Raw genomic sequence first — 19067 nt, 5'->3', positions numbered from 1 at the left:
TGGAGCTGCTGTGCCACTGAGAGGCGCCTCCCCCCCAGCCCAGCCGACATGCTGCTGCTGGGAGAGAGAGCTGGGGTGGGTCCTCTCTCCCCGCCGTAGCCCTGGAGCACCCTCCTATACCCCAAGCCCCTCATCCCCGACCTGATCCGGAGCCCTCACACCCGTGCACCCCAACCCTCTGCCACAGCCCTAAGTCCCCTCCCACACTCCAAACCCCTTGGCCCCACCCCCAGCACATGAATTTTGTTATGTGTACCAATATAGATGTGATGTGTCACACATCACCTCCATATTGGTGCACATAACAAAATTCATTCTGCACATGGGTGGGAAAAATTAGAGGGAACACTGGCTGTGAGCAAATGGAACATGCACAATGCAGACAGAGCCTTTAGAACAGGGGTCCCCAACGTGGTGCCCGTGGGTGCCATGGCGCCCGCCGGGACATTTTTGTGCGCCCACAGCACACCCCGCTGCCGAGAAGCATTGTCGTTTCTCGGCGGCATTTCGGCAGCGACGCTTCTTGCCGCTGCCACTTCTCGACGGCGATGAAGTGAGCTGTAGCTCACGAAAGCTTATGCTCAAATAAATTTGTTAGTCTCTAAGGTGCCACAAGTACTCCTTTTCTTTTTACCCTGTTAAAGTGCCCCTACTATAGATTACACAAAAAATGAATTTAGCAGCCTCAGATCATAAAGAAGAAAAAATAAGAAACAAATTATATTAGTAAATGCTGCTGTTTTACACCTTCATGTAAAAAAGTTGAAAATAACTTCATGTTCTTTTTCGAGTGATGGTCCCTATTATATTCCACTGTGGCTTATGCATGTGCACCATAAACCTGGAGCCGGAAATTTTGAAAGTAGTGATGGTTGGTCCACATGTGAGCTCTGGCTCACCTCGTGCCTCTGATGGAGGGGATAAAGGGAAGGGCAGATCATTCGCTTCTCCACTTCCTTCTCACCACTGCATGGTCCAGGTCAGAACCCTTAGTGTCCGCAGCTTTGACTTCACCTACAAACAATAAAGAACCTTATTGTAAATAGTTATCAATTTTAATCATTTATAGTTTTAGCAGTTTTAACAGTAGTTTTAGCATTAGATTAGACTTCACCAGGGTAACCCTAAATTCTGTCACCACAGGGGTGTACCTGCTTGTGGACAGATTTCAGACCATGAACAGTATCATAGTTCACATCACAAGCAACCCTCAGGAACTGGTCAAAACATGTCTGTCCCTACTAGGTCACATGGCTTGTGCACTTATATCACCCTGTTCTCAAGTCTCCACTGTTGTTGCCTTTGAACTTGGCTATAGTCAGTATGCTCCCCAAGCCATCATTCTTTGAACCCCATGGTGACAGTTCCAGCCAAGGTACTGTCCTCCCTGTTATGGGGGACAAATTCCTCATCAAGTATGTGTGGGGGTCCCCTTTCTCTCCAGACAGGATCATTGGTACAGACACATCCCAAATAGGTTGGGGAGAGCACAAGAACAACCACTGAGCTCAAGGGGCTTGGACAGCTCGAGAGGCCAAGATGCACATCAATATCTTGGAACTACGGACAGTATGGAAGGTGTGCAAGTCTTTTTTTTCCATCCGTGCTCACCGTGTCCTTATGTCAGACAACACTACAGTTGTCTTCTACATCAACAAGTGAGGTGAAGCGAGGTCTGCCTCCTTGGGAGCAGAGGCCGTCAGCCTCTGGAACTGGTGCTTCAGCACCCTATGAGCAGCCTACCTTCTGGGAAAGCAGAATATGTTTGGAGACTCCTTCAGCAGACATTTTGCACTTGACCATGAGTGAGAGCTTCATGATGCAGTACTCTGCAATATTTTAACTCTATGGGGAACCCTGACCAGGGATCTATTCGCCGCTCAAGCAAACGGCAAATGCACCACATATTGCGTCAGAGGAGCCCTAGGTCACCACTGCCAGGACGATGCTCTGCTTTTTAATTGGTCAGACCTCTTCAACTATGCGTTCCCTCTTCCACCGCTCCTGCCATGAGTCGTATGGAAGATCAAGCAGGACAGAGAGTCATCTTGATCACCCCCTTCTGGCCCAGACTGTTCTGGTTTCCCAACCTCCTAGCATGTCATCCTGCCAACCAATCATCCTCCCAAAGTTCCCCGAGCTACTTACCCAGTGGAACAGCAAGATCAAACACCCCAATCCATGGCTGCTCCACCTCTGGGCCTGACATTTGGAAGGGTAGCATCCTTAGAATGTTCTTGCTCTTCAGCTGTATGAGGCATTCTCTCTAATAGTAGAAAGGAGTCTTCTAGAAAACGTTACTTAGCTAAATGGAAATGCTTTTCATCTTGGACACAACAAAGAGGCATTCTACCAGAGACTATAGATATTCCTCTCATCTTAGACTATATCCTGTGCATGAAAACTGCAGGTTTATCCATCAACACTTACAAATCCAGTTGGCCGTGATCATGCATACCATCCACCTTCTCAAGGCTACTCAGTTTTTGCCGACCCGCTGACCATAAGATTCTGGAAAGGCTTAGTAAGAACCTTTCCACCTGTTCAGAAGGTTGCACCCCGGTGGGATCTGAATCTTGTTCTCTCAGTGCTAACAAGGCTCCCCTTTGAGCTTTTAGCTACATGTTCCATGTCCCTCCTTTCCATCAGTCGTTTTTCTCATAGCTATCACATCAGCAAGAAGGTTGGTGAACTTGGAGCAATGATGGCAGGGCCTCCATACACAGTATTCCATAAGGATAAGGTTTTTTTACATCTACACCCGAAATTAATCCCTAATATAGTTTTGGAATTTCACCTTAACCAATCCATTCACTTACCTGTGTTCTTCCTGAAACCATATTCTTCTGCAGAAGAATGAAGACTCCACTCCCTTGATGTTCGATGAGCGTTGTTTTTTTACCTGCAGAGAACACAACCAATCAGGAAATCCCTGAGACTGTTTGTTGCTGTAGCAGAAGGAGTCAGGGCATGCCATCTTCACCCAGAGAATCTCCAAATGGAAATCCAGCTGCATTCTACTCCTGCTATCAGTTCTCAACCCCCCGCCCATCTCTTACCCCAACGGGGTAAGAGCTCATTCCACAAGCGTGCAAGCAACAACTGTAGAGATTCTTCAGAAGGTAAGCCCTCCTGGACATTTGTAAAGTGGCCTTCCGGAGTTCCATTCACACATTTGCAAGGGATTATGCCCTGGTGCAGGACTCTTCTGCTGATGCCTCCTTTGGGGTGTCGGTACTCCGCTCAGCCCTTCCGTCTATGTCCTCGTACCCTCCTCATATTTAGGTATTGCTTGTCAATCACCCACAGTGGAATACAATAGGGACCAGTACTCAAAGAGGAGGAGGAGGTTACTTACCTGTAACTGGAGGTTCTTTGAGATGTGTATCTGTATTCCACTACCTACCCTCCTTCCCCTCTGCTTTGGATCTTATCTGATTCACAGTAGAGAAGGAACTGGAAAAGCGATTGGTTCACCCTGCCCTTTATCCCCTCAGTCAGAGGTATGAGCTGAGCCAGGGCGTGTACGCAGATCAAAACACGTTGGTTTTGAATTGCACAGCTCCAGCCTCATGGGGCGCATGAGTAACCCAGTGGAGTGCAAATAGGGACCACATGTCTTGAAGAACCTCCAGTTACAGGTAAGTAACCTCCTCTTTTGGTGAATAGGTGGGAAGAGATAAAATGGATTAAAGTCTTATAGAAGGTTTTCATTATTTCTTTGCCTTAACCTTTCTGTATACATTTTTTCACAACTAAATGTGATTTTATTGTAAATATTAATATGAAGACATATAAACCTAGACCCTGAGTAGTAATGCTTCTGTTACTTGATACACACAAGATTATAAATGGTCAATTTTTATAAATTTGTGTTACAGTTTCTGTGGGCCTTCATTAAATTTTGGAGAACACTAAGTATTTATTCCAGTCTTTGAAAAACCTTAACTCCTTTTACTCTTTGATATAATAGTTGGCGAATTTGGTGCTGGTTAAAAGTGCCAGATAGGGCTTCATTTCCCACAGATGTCAATGTTTGTCAACAGTTATAGAAAGTACAACATAACTAGCAGCAGCATAAATCATTCTAATGCAGTTCAACCTTGTTCTGTTGAAAGGCCCTGCCAGTTCATCACTTTGCTGCCTGTTGAGTCTACTAAAAAGCATGTAGGTAGTGATACTTTTTGTTACATGATCATCTCTGTACTAGGAATCGAATTGAGACTACTCAACTGCCAGCATTTTTTTTGTAACTTTGATCACTGTTTACTTGGGTTGGATTTGAAGTGGCCTACGGGTGAAAAGCTCAGAATCATATCATTGTGACCATGAACCATCCATTTCCCTGCTGGTATCTTTTCCTAAATCCTCAGAACAGTTGTTGTTTTGCAGTACCTAAACCTCTACATATGATAGGTAATTTCATCTGTCTACTCAGCAGTTGGAGTTAGATGAGCACTAAAGAAATTTCTGAGAAAAAAACAACAACCATGTGATGCGTATTTTATAACTAAGTCCTATGTTGTAAACATGTTTAGGACATATACATCAGTCTCTTACGATAACTCCAGGTATGGTAGTCCAGGAGATCAGCTTTCTATTCCTTTGGTAAATTGTGATAGCCTAACACACATCTAATGCACAGTCTCTACTATGATTTATACTTTGATGCAAAGCGTGACACCAAATTAGCTTTATTGCCTGAAAATGCAGTATTCTTTACATTAAGGGAGATACATAGTGAGTGAAAAACTAAGCACAGTGCATCAGACGAATGTTTGTAAATATATGCCTGCGGGGGATTCATACTTTCAGGCTTAATACAGTGCCTCAGTAACCTACTGTTCTTGTTTTCCCCTTTTTACAGGTTTACATGTGGTACACGTAGAAAATGAGGCTGAGAACGCGGAAGGCCTCTCAGCAGTCACATCAAATTCACACCCAGCGTGCTTTGCGAGCAAAGAGGAAACATTCAGAGGTAGAAGAGAGCTTACCTGTTGGAGGAGGAAAACCACAGCAGAATGAAACCGGCCTGTTGTCATCAATTAAAAAATTTATTAAAGGAAGCACGACCAAGGTATGAGCTCAGTGTTTTGTTGCTTTTTTTAAAATTTTTGAGTCGTATTCATTTTTTCTAAAGTTTGATCAAGTATTGTCTTAAGAAGAATAAGCATTTGTAAAAGGCATGTTTTATGGAGGCAGAACAGCTTTATAAACAATAGAATACACAAATTGCCCCATAATAGTTGTGTGTGAATTCAGATATAGAAGTTAAATTGCAAAGTTGCTGATACTATCCAACTCTGTATAAAACAATTACAGACGTTTATGATAGTGCCGTAAGTTTGAGGACTTAGTATCAGATGTTCCATTGGAGAAATAAGAAATGTTGCCTTATGAATACAAGAGGCCAAATTCAGCTATAGTATAATCAGGTATAATTTCTGTGTGCCTCAGTGAATTTTGTGCCTATTTATCGCACCTTAGACATGAAGTTTCAAGGCTAAATTACTGAATCTCTTTCAACTCTATCTAGACACAGATCTGAAGCACACAGATTTTCATATTTAAAACTTGCTCAGTGCAAATTATTAGAGGAAGATTATATACAGTACGTTACTTTTTTTGAGTGAGTGCCACTTTGAAATAGTTTTCAAAACTGTTATTTTTATTGTTTTTTAAAAAGATGGTCTGATTTTATAAAACCTTTCTTCAGTAAGTCTTATCAGTCTAGAAGTTCTGATGTTGCCATTTAAAAACTGTAGATACTAAAAGAACAAGAGCCAGGATGCCAGAAACATACAAAAATATTTCAGAGAAATACATGGCAGATAAATTAGTTTAGACTAGAACATGTTTTTTATTGTTAAAGTGAAGTGTTAAAAATGGCAGTTTTATAATTTTGCATTATAGTTAAAATAATACGTAAAGATGCAGTGAAGTATAAAAAATTCTAATCAAATTGTCTCAGAAAGCTGGGTGACTAGGCAACAAAATGGCAGATGAAATTCAGTGTTGATAAGTGCAAAGTAATGCACATTAGAAAACATAATCCCAACTATACATTCAAAATGTTGGGTTCTAAATTAGCTGTTAACACTTGAGAAACAGATCTGGGAGTCATCGTGGATAGTTCTCTGAAAGCATCTGCTCATCTACAGCAGCAGTCAAAAGAGAAACAGTGTTAGGAACCATTAGAAAAGAGAGAGATAGTAAGGCAGAAAATATCATAATGCTAGTATATAAATCCATGGTATGCCCATACCTTGTGTACTGCATGCAGTTCTGGTTGCCCCATCTCAAAAAAGATACATGAGAAATGGAAAAGGCAGAGGAAGGGCATAAAAATGATTAAGGGTATGGAACAGTTTCCATTTGAGGCGAGATTAAAAAACCTGGGACCGTTCATTTTAGGAAAGAGATGACTACATGGGAATATGTTAGAGGTCTATAAAATCATGAATGGTGTGGAGAAAGTGAATAATGAAGTGTTTATCCTTTCACATAACACAATAACCAGGAGTCACCCAATGAAATTAATAAGCAGCAGGTTTAAAACAAGCATAAGGAAATATTTCTTCATACAATGCACAGTCAAACTATGGAACTTTGTTTCCAGGTGATGTTGTGAAGGCCAAAAGCATAACGGGATTCAAAAGAGAATTACATAAATTCCTGGAGGATAGGTCCATCAATGACTATTAGTCAGGATGGTCAGGGACACAACCCCATGGTCTGGATGTCCCTAAATCTCTGACTGCCAGAAATTGGGACTGGACAACAGGGGATGGATCACTTGAAATGGTCCAGTTCTTTCAATTCCCTATGAAGCATCTGGCACTCGCCAGGATACTGGGCTAATTGGACCATTGGTTTCACCTAGTATAGATATTCTTATGTTCTTAGATACCATGCAACTCAGCATGTCCTAGGAATTTGTTCAGCACCCATTGTAGCAGGAAATAGGCACTGACTTAAAGGAACTATAAAATCATATATATGTTAACATTTTTTTTTAACCTGTGGAAAATTCTGTATTGTTAAAACTGTTTAAATTTTGCATATTACTAAACTCAGGCAATAAATCGATTTCACTTTCTGACTCCTATGCTCTAGCACAAAGCAAAATACTTTGGGTTGCGAACACTTCAGGGATATGGTTAAGTGCAAACAAAAACAGTTTTCATTGGAATTAAAAAAATAATTGGGAAGATTTCTGATGATTTAGATTTTGGAAAATTCCCCCATCCCTTTTTTAATCGTAAATATTCATCCTAAATTTTATCTTCACAAGTTCCCTTTAAATATAAAATTCCATGTTTTTCATAAATATTGTCTGTCTTGTCTTCTGTGTCCAGAACAGCACTTGTAGTGGCAGTGGCATTAACATTGCATGCTATTGATTGATATTGCTGGGCTATACTGCAAAGCTCTCATGACAACACAAAGTAGTCTTGTGGTTACCATGGTAACATCAGAACTCTTTCAGGTGGTATGTGTGTTATATTATACAATAGTTCAGTTACCTGTATATTATAATATAAATTAAGAGATAGATTGTATGGATCTGTGGCAATAAATGTATAGCAACATATACTTTAAAATATACTAATTCTGACATCAGAGTCATAGTCCATCACTCTGACATCATACTGATGGCTTGTGGGGGGGGTCATTAACCCCCCCCAAAAAGTTCAAGCTATTTACTTACATAAAAGTAACTAAAATATGGTTAATAAAATTCTGATGACATTGGGCCTTATCTTATAATCTACATAATGCTCTCAACTCCCATTTAAGTGAATAGATAACTTTAAAACAGTCATACTAATTCTAATATCAGAGTTACAGACCACCAGTCTGACATCATAGAGAAACTAATGCAGATAAGGATGTCGTTTAGATCAGGCACCTTGCAGGACTGAGCCCTGTTTAGAAAGCATTTTTAACAGTTTCTAAGAAGTTTAAGATAGTAGGTTTTTTTAATGATAACACATCCAGTAATATTTTTTAAAAAGTTTTAAAACTTGAAACATTACAACACATTGACTGAAGTAAGTTATACCAAATTTATTTTGTTTGTGGGTTCTGGTAACATCATAAATTACATTAGCTTTGCTTTTGTGACTTGCAGTGCATCCTCTTCTTTGGAATCATTGCAACCCATTCTTTAACTTGCATTTTTATTCCATGGTTTCTGAAAAATCTAAAGAACAGATATCCTATTGATATCAGTGTGACATTGCCATATTAGTTTCAGTATGATGCAATTAGTAATACTAATTGGATATATTCAGGATATTAATTGTAAACAGAAATCTTTACAGTAGAAATTTGTTAATATAAAGCACATAGAACAATGACATAATATTGTGCCATTTTATTCTTGAATGCTATTGACAGACACTTAACTCCACTTTTGTTAATCATGATTTTGCCAGAACCGCTCTTGTTCATTGGCTTTTCTTTCCTTATTGTATTTATTTGTTTTGCTGCTTTTAGTCTTTTCTCTGGATATTTTATTTTAATTCTTTGTTTGTTTTCATCAAATAAATATCTTTTAGAAGTGGTGGAGTTTTCTTTTGGCTTTTCTTACAGGAAAAGGAAAGTTGTCTCTACAGTTTGGGTTTTAACTTTTTTAGTGACTGTAATGCTCCTGAGAGGTGCAAAATTGACAGTCCTGGAGACTGAAATCCATTTTCCGCAGAACAGTTACAGCCAGGGCAGCAGCAGTGGTAGCTTCCCCACACCACCGTGGTCTATTCTTTTGGAGGGACCACCTCTAGGATGAAAGGGTAGTTCAGTCTCCATGCTCATTCAGTTCTTTGCCTCTCTTCTGAGACTATCAATAGGAGTTCCACTAGGTGCCAGTCATGATAGTGTTTTTTTGTGATGATTCTGTATCTGTCCACTAGGAACTGGAATGAGAACACCAATGCTTTTCACTTAGGCCACTGAACAGTCATGTGCTCCAGCCCCCTAATCATTTTTGTTGCCCTCTGCTGGATTCTTTTCAATTTTTCCACATCCTTCTTGTAGTGTGGGGCCCAAAACTGGACACAGTACTCCAGATGAGGCCTCATCAAAGTCTAATAGAGGGGAACGATCACGTCCCTCAATCTGCTGGCAATGCCCCTACTTATACAGCCCAAAATGCCGTTAGCCTTTTTGGCAACAAAGGCACACTGTTGACTCCTATCCAGCTTCTCGTCCACTGTAACCCCTAGGTCCTTTTCTGCAGAACTGTTGCCTAGCCACTCGGTCCCCAGGACCGACCCTTGGGGCACTCCACTTGATACCGCTTGCCAACTAGACATGGAGCCATTGATCACTACCTCTTGAGCCCAACAATCTACCTTATAGTTTCAGTATGCTGCAGATTGTCATCTTTAGGTTTCAGATTTAACATTCTATAAAGGTTCATGGATAGGGCCCTATCAAATTCATGGTCCATTTTGGTCAATTTCACTGTCATATTTCAGAGTAACAGCGGTGTTAGTCTGTATTCGCAAAAAGAAAAGGAGTACTTGTGGCACCTTAGAGACTAACCAATTTATTTGAGCATAAGCTTTTGTGAGCTACAGCTCACTTCATCGGCTGCATACTGTGGAAAGTGTAGAAGATCTTTTTATATACACACAAAGCATGAAAAAATACCTCCTCCCACCCACACATAGGGGGGTGAGAAAACCTGGATTTGTGCTGGAAATGGCCCAACTTGATTATCATACACATTGTAAGGAGAGTGATCACTTTAGATAAGCTATTAGCAGCAGGAGAGTGGGGTGGGAGGAGGTATTTTTTCATGCTTTGTGTGTATATAAAAAGATCTTCTACACTTTCCACAGTATGCATCCGATGAAGTGAGCTGTAGCTCACGAAAGCTTATGCTCATATAAATTGGTTAGTCTCTAAGGTGCCACAAGTACTCCTTTTCTTTTCACTGTCATAGGAACTTAAAAATCATAAATGTAATGATTTTAGCTATTTAAATCTGAAATTTCACGGTATTGTAATTGTAGGGGTCCTGACCCAAAAAGGAGTTGTGGGAAGGGGTGTGGTACTGTTACACTTACTTCTGCACTGCTGCTGGTATGGTATGGTATTGCCACCTTACTTCTGTGCTGCTGCCTGCAGAGCTTGGCCCTCAGGAAGCAGCCGCCCAGCTCTGAAGGCAGCAGCACAAGAGGAAGGGTGGCATGAATTGCTGCCCTTACTCCTGCATTGCTGGTGCCGGGGTGCTACCCTCAGAGCTGGGTGCCCGGCCAACAGCCGCCGCTCTCCGGCTGTCCAGCTCTGAAGGCAGCACAGAAGTAAGGGTGGAAATACTGTGACCCCTCTAAAATAATCTTGCAACCCGCTCTGCAACTCTTTTTGGGTCAGGACCCCCTATTTGAGAAATGCTGGTCTCCCCCATGAAATCTGGTATTTTTAGAATTTTCTGGTGTATTTAGTGGAAGAAAGGACACTATTCAGTGTGTTTTTCCTTTTCTGTTTTAAGGAAGAAAGAGAAAATCCTGCAAAGAGAAGTAGAATTGAACGTGATATAGATAACAGCTTGATTACTTCCACACCTCGAACAGGAGAAAAGCCTAACAAACAGATCTCTCGAGTAAGGCGGAAAAGTCAAGTAAATGGAGGTTTGTAAATATTTAATTCCTATATTAATAGGACAGAGTTAGAGGGTCAAGATCTAATACTTGTATGGTGACATATTAATACAGGGCTTATTAATACTCTGCCCTGTTGGAGTAAATGCAAATTTTGCCATTAACATCAGTGGGAGCAGAGTTGGACTCACAGTATCTGAAGTATTCTTTCCTGGAGAGTAATTGTAAGTATACGGCGTGGATGAGACTGAGAAACAATCTGATTAATATGATTTTTCTTTTTAGGAACCATTCAGTTATGGGAAAACCACCACATATCTTGGAACTATTTAGCCATGGTATTTTCCACTTAGAAAGACAATAGGAATACTCGTTATGTGAAATTGCTCATCTTCACAGTGTTTTACGACAAGTGAAATGTCATTCCTTAACAGGTAGTTTGTATAAGAATCATTCCACTTTGCAGGTGCTGAAGGCACTTGGTCAAATAAGCGCAAGAAATGAAATTCTTTCACAAAAGCACACACAGGCATGTATTATTCTGTGCTTGTAGTAATGCCAATTTTAAAATGTAAAATTTATATTCATATTTTAACATTCTTAACCACCTCTGCTGTTCTAGCCCTAACCTACTCCATAAAGTCAGGCTTCATCTTTAAACAGATTTCCCACTGAACTCATAACTTAAAATCCCCCCCCTTTCCTCTCCCCGCTTTATTGAAAAGCAAACCCAGAAGTGTCTTGTTCTTTGGATTATTTAAAACATCTTAAAATCTTTTTAAGGGTTGTTGAATAGCTTTGTGATCTGGTTGATAGATAGACTTTCTATTTTCAACTTGTGTGTTTATTGGGATAATTACATGACTTGGAATTCTTTGTCAGCTGATCAGACTGCAGCTTTCAAGCTATTTTCTAACTAGCCATGACTTGTCTGGTGCAGTAACAAAGGAATGTTCTATTTTCAGAGAATGTAGGGATTACTTAGTGCAAAATTTTCTTAATGAACTCATTATTTTACATCAGTTGAGTACAAGTTCTTATATTTGACAAGAAAAATAGTTGTATAAAGAATAATGTGTTCTTAATTACCTAGTAAAGCAATAATTCCATCATTCGAAACTGGTGATAATAACCTAAACCATGAATCCTATTTTAGACCAGAATAGTCTGTTTGTCACCAGTATCCCAAAATGAAATTACTTTAATGGGCTTTGGATTGAGCTGCTAATACATAGGTTGAGGAAAACAGTTTATTTTTGTAGTTGTGTTTCATCGTCCTTGTCCCTGTTCTTACTTCTTCCCCTTCTCCCCCACTTTTTTTGGTATCTCAGATTCCCAGATTCATTAATTTTAACTTTTTTTTCTCTTTATAATAACTGATTCTTGCTAATTTTGATTCCTTATTTAAAGTGCTATAGAAAACTGATGTTATTTTTGATGGTGAGATATTTAATTTTCAGTAAGTGATGGTTCTTTTTTAGTAAAATTTGTATGTCAGCTTATTTGACCTGTGGTGGAGAATGAGGAAAATTCACTGTAGCTCATATAATAAAAATTACAACAAGAAAAGAGCACAAGTAGACATGAGGAATAAAATCAGTCCATTGCAGTTTTATATCTTTTTTTTTTTCCTTTTCTTTTACAGAAGCTGGAAGTTATGAAATGACAAATCAACATGTAAAGCAAAACGGAAAATTAGAAGATAATCCTGCCACTGGCAGTCCGCCCCGGACTACATTATTGGGGACCATATTTTCTCCTGTTTTCAATTTTTTCTCACCAGCAAATAAAAATGGTAATTATTATCTAAAGCTACATAATATATATTAACATAAAAGCTAAGTATAATTCATATTTTTTTAAAGTTGTCTAGACCTCTTATGCAACAGATGATCCTTCTTGCTGACCTGCAGAGCAAGAGCTACAGTTGCCATAAAGAAAACTGTACCTAACTATTAGAAGGGTTGCTTGAGCTATATAAGAGGAGGCATGGGCTTAGTTGCATTAACATATTTGTTTCCTTGTTGTATATGTCTAACACTTCACTTTGATTTACAAGGTGTAAGAAACTAATTTGGTATTTTTCACCCTATCCAAAATAGATTTCTTTCTCCACCCACTTTTGGTTTGTATTTTAATATCGTGAATTAAATTAGGGACATCTTCAGTTATTCCAGAACACATTATCTCTGCATCTACGAATATTGATACTCTGTGAAGTAATTCGACGTTAGGATAATGATTGTACTGAAACCTCATTTCAGGAACATCAGGATCAGATTCTCCTGGGCAAGCTGTTGAAGCTGAAGAAATAGTCAAACAGCTTGATATGGAACAGGTGGATGAGATCACTACCAGTACTGCAACATCGACCAATGGAGCAATTTACACTAGCCAAGCAGTGCAAGTTAGATCTACTATCAACAACGGTTTGGAAGAAGTGGAGGAAACAACTGATCGTGATCTACCACCACTTACAGGTAAGAAACTTGCATTTTCCTGGTACTCTTAAGTTAAATGTGCAGTAATAAAAATATGTTTCTACATTTGAGTAGAAGCTTTCTAGCCCAGAGTGTTCCTGTATTTTATATAAACAAAGATTCCGCAAAGCGTTTACTTGCATATTGATTTTCGTGAGCAGTAGCCTGGGAAACACACTTTGTTATTCGCCAAAAATAGAATCTCATTGTAAACTTCTCAGGCCAAATCCATTCCTGGTGTGACTCAATTGACTTCCAAATTAAAATAAAGCCTAATTCAAATGAATATTGTGATTCCAGGTGTCAGATTTTCTGAGTCAATATTTTAATGCCAAATGTATTAGAATAAAATGTAAACTCTTGAAATGCCCATCACCAAAAAAAAGTTTCCAACCCTTTGGTTGCTGTCACCAAAATAACATAGACAAATGACAGATTTATATAGGTCCCTCCTTAATTTACAGTGTTTCCTTCAAGAGAATCATCATGTTCTTTTCGGATGAAAATTCTTGAAACATTAAATTTACCATTGTGCACAGGGCCATCACAAGCCTATGCACTATTTAAGTCTCACTTTAAAGTTTCACAAAATTGGTATTTAAGTAGAGCGTAGGTTTGTGTGGGTTCACTGCTGGGAGGTGAATTTCACCCTACAAGACGTAGGGCTGAGGTGAGGAGAAGAAGGTGGAGAATTTTCACGCTGCTATGAAGACTTGCGCATTAAGTGCAAAATTTTCACATTTTAAAACTGCACTAATAAGACTAGCTCTTGTGGGGTTTTTTGTTTTGTTTTGTGTTTTTTCCATTGAATTTTAGCACCAGTATCTCCAGACAGTGGTTATTCATCAGCTCATGCGGAAGCCACCTATGAAGAAGACTGGGAAGTCTTTGATCCGTAAGTGTTAATATTTTTACTGAAACACTACTTTTATAATTTTGGGCATTGGATAAAAAAAACCTTTTATTTGAGCAAGTGCTTTGTCATGTTTAGAACTTGCTTGCTGTGGTGAACTCTATTTGAAAACTGCTAATTGTAAAACTAGTATATTATGACTGTTCATGGCTTGTTATATTCAGTTTAAATTGTTTCTTACATTGTCTTAATTACTTTAAATTACTTTAGTTGACTTACTGCATTGTCAGTTAAGGTAATGTGAATATAGTTACACAACAAATTCTCTTTCCTTTTTAGATATTATTTCATCAAACATGTTCCACCACTAACTGAAGAACAACTTAATAGGAAGCCAGCTCTTCCACTGAAAACAAGAAGCACACCAGAATTCTCTTTAGTTCTAGACTTGGTAAATATGCATATAGACATAAGTTAGTAGTGGGGGAAGAGTGAATTTATGTTCCACTTATTTTACATATTGGACACATTGGGAACATGATGCTCCCATTATTAAAAAGAGACCTTATTAAATGCACATGTTGAAAGACTATAAATTATTCAAAAAGGTTTAAAAATTTTCAATTAAAAAGACACTGAATATAAAGAAATAATTTGAGAAACTGTCACTGAGTAACAAGAATGGAAAATTCACTGCATTTGTTGCATGATTCAACATTTTTCTTAAACATTTCAATTTTTTTTTAAATCTTCATGAATAAAAGTTAGCTGACCCTCCAGAGGTCCTTCCCAAAGGAGTAGTGGAGAAAATCAGATATAATAAAGGAGAAAATTCAGCATTACCTGTATTTGATGAAATATTTACAAAAGGATGCGTCTCCCAGTGAGATTCCCTTAAGTCTGAGAGAACTTTTCTCACAGAGAAGAAAGCATGCTTCTTTTTAGAACTATTTGTTTTCACCCTCTGTTGATCCATTTTATTGTATTTAAGCAGTTGTTACTGGATAATTCAGTCACTGGTTATATATAGTTGTCATTTAATGAATAAAGAAGTCTAATTTTTTTAATGAAATGGGGGAAAAAACAAATAACTCTAGGAAGACTCATTATATAACAGCTAAAGTTGAGATTGATATTATAAGCACTGTGTTAATGCCACAGTTACAAATGAAATTCTTTCAGATTTGCAACATTAATGGATTGTATAATATACTAATAGCTGTCTTTCAAACCTTAGCAGCAGTACATTAAAAATTAAATTGACTAGACTGAATTATAGAGTATATTTCCCTTCCAAAAGAACATAAAGAAGCAAATAGTCCTTTTCAACAGTCCTGTCACAAAAGCATCTTAATTTAGTATGATCTTTTTATTTTATTTTTTCTAGGATGAAACATTAGTGCATTGTAGTCTAAACGAGCTAGAAGATGCTGCACTCACTTTTCCAGTGCTTTTCCAAGATGTCATTTACCAGGTAATTAGAAATATATAGGAAAAATATACTTCTTTGTTTGTTTAATAGATAAAGAGATAAAGTTATCATGCCTATGTAATATCTTCTTGTCAGGAGAGAGATAAACATTGATTGGCATCTAAACAGCCATTTGAGTTATACGTTGCAGATTTGAAATTTTGTTAGGCAGGTGGTCATGTATTAGAAGTATTGTGGAGTACTTTTTATTACTACAACGTGGTAATGATGATTAATAGTAAAAATGTCAACAATGGTTAGTAAGAAAATGTAAATATTCTTTTTAGCAGCAGTATTCTATAGCAGCCTTTCTCCTTACCAGCAGATGGAGGCAGGAACATTGAGAGTTCAGGCAGTATCGTTTCCCATGTAATAGTTTGCCACAAACTGTTAACTTTCTTCCCTGCCTGGGGAAACCAATTCGTGCTGGTTGATCATTTCTTACTGTGAAAAAGGCTAATCTCCAGAGCCTGAAGTTAACTAGCTTCTATCTAGCACACCTAGTCTTGCATATCCTTTGCCGGTAACGTTTCCACCTCTTCCGCCCCAGCTAGATTCTACTTGGTGATTACAGTTACTTTAGATTGTCTTGTGGAAACTGCTAGTCATTTTTCCTGCTTCAGGCAGTATTATTAGCTTTATATGTTTTACATTGACATACCATAGAGGAACAAGCATGGGAAAGAGGAGATCTGTTCCAGCAACTGCCAAAGATGCTGCACTGACCCAGGCTGTTGTTCTCAGGTCCTTTTGTGTGATGTACCTGGGAGAGGCAACAGCTTCCCCTCCATGTAGTTCGCACGATATTGGACCCCTCTGTAGTATCTTTGGAGAATGAGCCAGTCATCAGGCACCTTAAAAGGACACTTGTCCAGGTATTTTTCCTAATTTTAAAAATGTTTTCCTTCATTGTTGCATATAAAACCCCTTGGAATTTTGAAACTAAAATAATTTTTTTAATGGGTTTCTTAACTTGTCTCCTATTTGGTGACTGCCATTCTCAGTTTCCTCCTGGATGAGCTGGAAAGGAAGCTTCAAATTAATTCTTTGGGGGCAAATAGATTAAAGCCTGTTTTTTCCTTCCCTCTCTGAGGATCTCAGTATGATTTGAGTATTTCTGGCTGTAACTATGCTCTTTTGGTGATGGTGTGTTTTACTGAGTGTAGCTGAGAGCCAGCTTAGGGTCTAATCAAAAGGAAATTTAAGTCAATGAAAAAACTATCTTACAAGGTTTCTGTATCTGTATTTAATAACATTGTACGTAAGCCTGTACCTCTTTTTATCCAATAAGATGATAATGCAGTTTCATCTATTGTGCCTTAGTTATCTTCCAAGCTTAGAATTGCAAAGGAGCAGTACCTTCACAAAGTAGACTTGATAAGGACAGCCTGTGTCTACATCAAGTATGTTGTTTTAGGATTCTTGCCCATCTGTTTATTTTATTAAAGTGCTTATACACCAGACATGGCAACCCAGAAAACATTCACCTCTTGCTACGTGAGGGATAATAAGCAGGAGACTAAACGGTCAAGAATTGAGTTATAACCGTAAAATTCAGGTAATTCCTGAACAGAAACTGGTTAATATTACATACATTCTTAGCTTTGTATTGTAGACAATAGCTAGCTATTTCATCTGCTTTTGAAAAGTGATTCTTTCAATTATCAATTTGGTCATCTCCTATGCAATAGGCCCATCTGAATTTCAGATCTCCAAACTCGCCCATAGAGTGTCATTTAAGCTTTCACTGGTATTGTCTCCTCCTGCTGGCAAGGAGGAAGTAAATGTCTGAGCAAAAGTTGAAGACAAATTATTAGGTAAGAAAATACTGTTGTGTTTATAAACTACAATACAGTGTAGCTCATTGAAAACAATACCTGACATGGAAAATCAGTTTGTGAAAATGTTTTCTATTAGTCTCTGAACATTTAATGCCTTCAGTTAGACTCTTTTAAGAAATACTATGAAATTAATGATCAAAAACATGCTTAAATCTTTTTTTAAGAAAGAGTAAAACTTAGCTCAGTACTTCTTTTCCTACAGGATTTCTCCATTCTCTCACACCCAGTTTCACTAATAATTATGCAAATGGAGATCTGGGCTTCATACCATTATGAATTCTCTACCTAACTGAAGGTCATGAAACGATACTTTTGCAGTAGGGGGAGGGTGGATGAGCAAGTAGCTTACTTTGAAGTATAGTCCAAAACTGGCCAACAATGATGCAGGAATGAAGTGATTAGAAATATAGTATCTATTGAATGCTACAATACTTCTGTCTCTGGAGAACAAGAGTAAATATTTAATTCTTTAGTACTAGTGTATGAATTTATTTCATAATGTATTAGCACTTTGTGTCAGACACTCCCTTTTGTTACTTGGTTAAGAGGTTTGCACTGTATTTAGTTTATGCTGCAGAGCCACCAATCCTAGACACTAGGTCATCTTGCTCCCTCCTCCATCCAGAGGATACCTTCCCTTTACAAGTAGGCCTTACTCAGTCAAGAGATTTCTTTCTGTTCACTCAGTTCTTGGGCTCAAGAGTCTCACTGATCTTCCTGTTTCAGCTACATAGCCCAATAGTAGCTGATCAAAAGACATTTCACATATTCTACTCCACTGCAGCCAAACATAACTGGATTGTTCAACTCATTACTATGATAGGATGTGGCAGGGGTATCTGAGAATTTTCATTCCCCTTTTGGTGAAATGCTATTCCAGTAGTTTCTCTAAAAGAGCAACAAAACCAGCAGCCTTTGGATCAGTTGTTCAGGCTTCAGTCTGTGGTAGACACCCACAAAGAAAGCTACGATCAGATTGGGACCTCTTAGCCTCGATCTAATTGGACTTCTAGAACTATGTTTTTTTCACCTGGAGAGCCATAATCAACTAAGAACCTGCTGTTTCTGTTCCTTTATATGATGATCTTCATCTTGAGTCTTTTACGATTGGGTAAGATGAGTCTAGTTGCAAATCCAGAACTGCTGAACTTCATTGACCTATAACTCCTCAGCATTTCTTTCAAGGACAGAGGAAAAAGACCCCTAAAGCACTGCAGAGTGGTGGACATCTAATTTAATAGGAAATACACATCTGGAGTTCTGCTCCTGTTACATTCTTCCTTTAGTAAAATAGCATTAAAATACAGGTCAAGACTGTTTATTTGGGTAGGTTGCTGCTGCTTATCTAAGATTCCTGAATTGTCACTCTGTGTGTCATTCGGAAGCCTACAATGTCTGTTGAGTAAGTGTGAAGCAATGGAAACAGCTACAAACATGGTTGAGAGCTCTTTTTGTTTAGAATGTCACCAGGTTACCATCCAGTTTTAAAGTTCTCAGCCATTTGACTTTACAAATTACATCCATGTGAAAGCAAGGCATGTATCTATGCCGTGCCAAGAGTCTCAGACCGTTGTGACATCAGAAGTAACTGAGCCAGTCACGACCCTTATGCTATAGCTAAATAGAATGCACTGGTTTCATTGGTTGAATGAGGGAGACTGTACAGATGGTGGATTACTTGGCCCAACTTTCACATCTGTGCAACAGCATGGGCTTTCAGCTACTAGTAGTCGTCATCATATGATATCTGGGTAACCAGACATATATTTTTGTGGGACATGAAAGAAGGAAGGGAAAAATAAGTAGTTAGTT

The 19067-nt window shown here is 38.6% G+C and overlaps 1 protein-coding gene across 3 annotated transcripts in view; it reads left to right on the top strand.

Annotated features, from left to right (window-relative positions):
- The window catches only part of CTDSPL2 (CTD small phosphatase like 2), a 71559-nt gene that overhangs the window by 27768 nt on the left and 24724 nt on the right, over positions 1-19067 (top strand). For all 3 annotated transcript variants that reach the window (XM_077828694.1, XM_077828695.1, XM_077828696.1), the window contains 7 exons: positions 4868-5077; positions 10502-10640; positions 12256-12405; positions 12875-13090; positions 13907-13985; positions 14283-14394; positions 15331-15417. In XM_077828694.1, the coding sequence (XP_077684820.1) occupies positions 4892-5077; positions 10502-10640; positions 12256-12405; positions 12875-13090; positions 13907-13985; positions 14283-14394; positions 15331-15417 (969 nt within the window). In that variant the 5' untranslated portion in view covers positions 4868-4891. The remainder of the gene's footprint in view (positions 1-4867; positions 5078-10501; positions 10641-12255; positions 12406-12874; positions 13091-13906; positions 13986-14282; positions 14395-15330; positions 15418-19067) is intronic.

Source organism: Eretmochelys imbricata, chromosome 10 (genome assembly GCF_965152235.1).
Source record: "Eretmochelys imbricata isolate rEreImb1 chromosome 10, rEreImb1.hap1, whole genome shotgun sequence".
In the NCBI taxonomy this organism is placed as follows: domain Eukaryota; kingdom Metazoa; phylum Chordata; order Testudines; family Cheloniidae; genus Eretmochelys; species Eretmochelys imbricata.
Note: the sequence above shows the minus strand (reverse complement) of the source record. Positions and strands in the feature narration are given on the sequence as shown.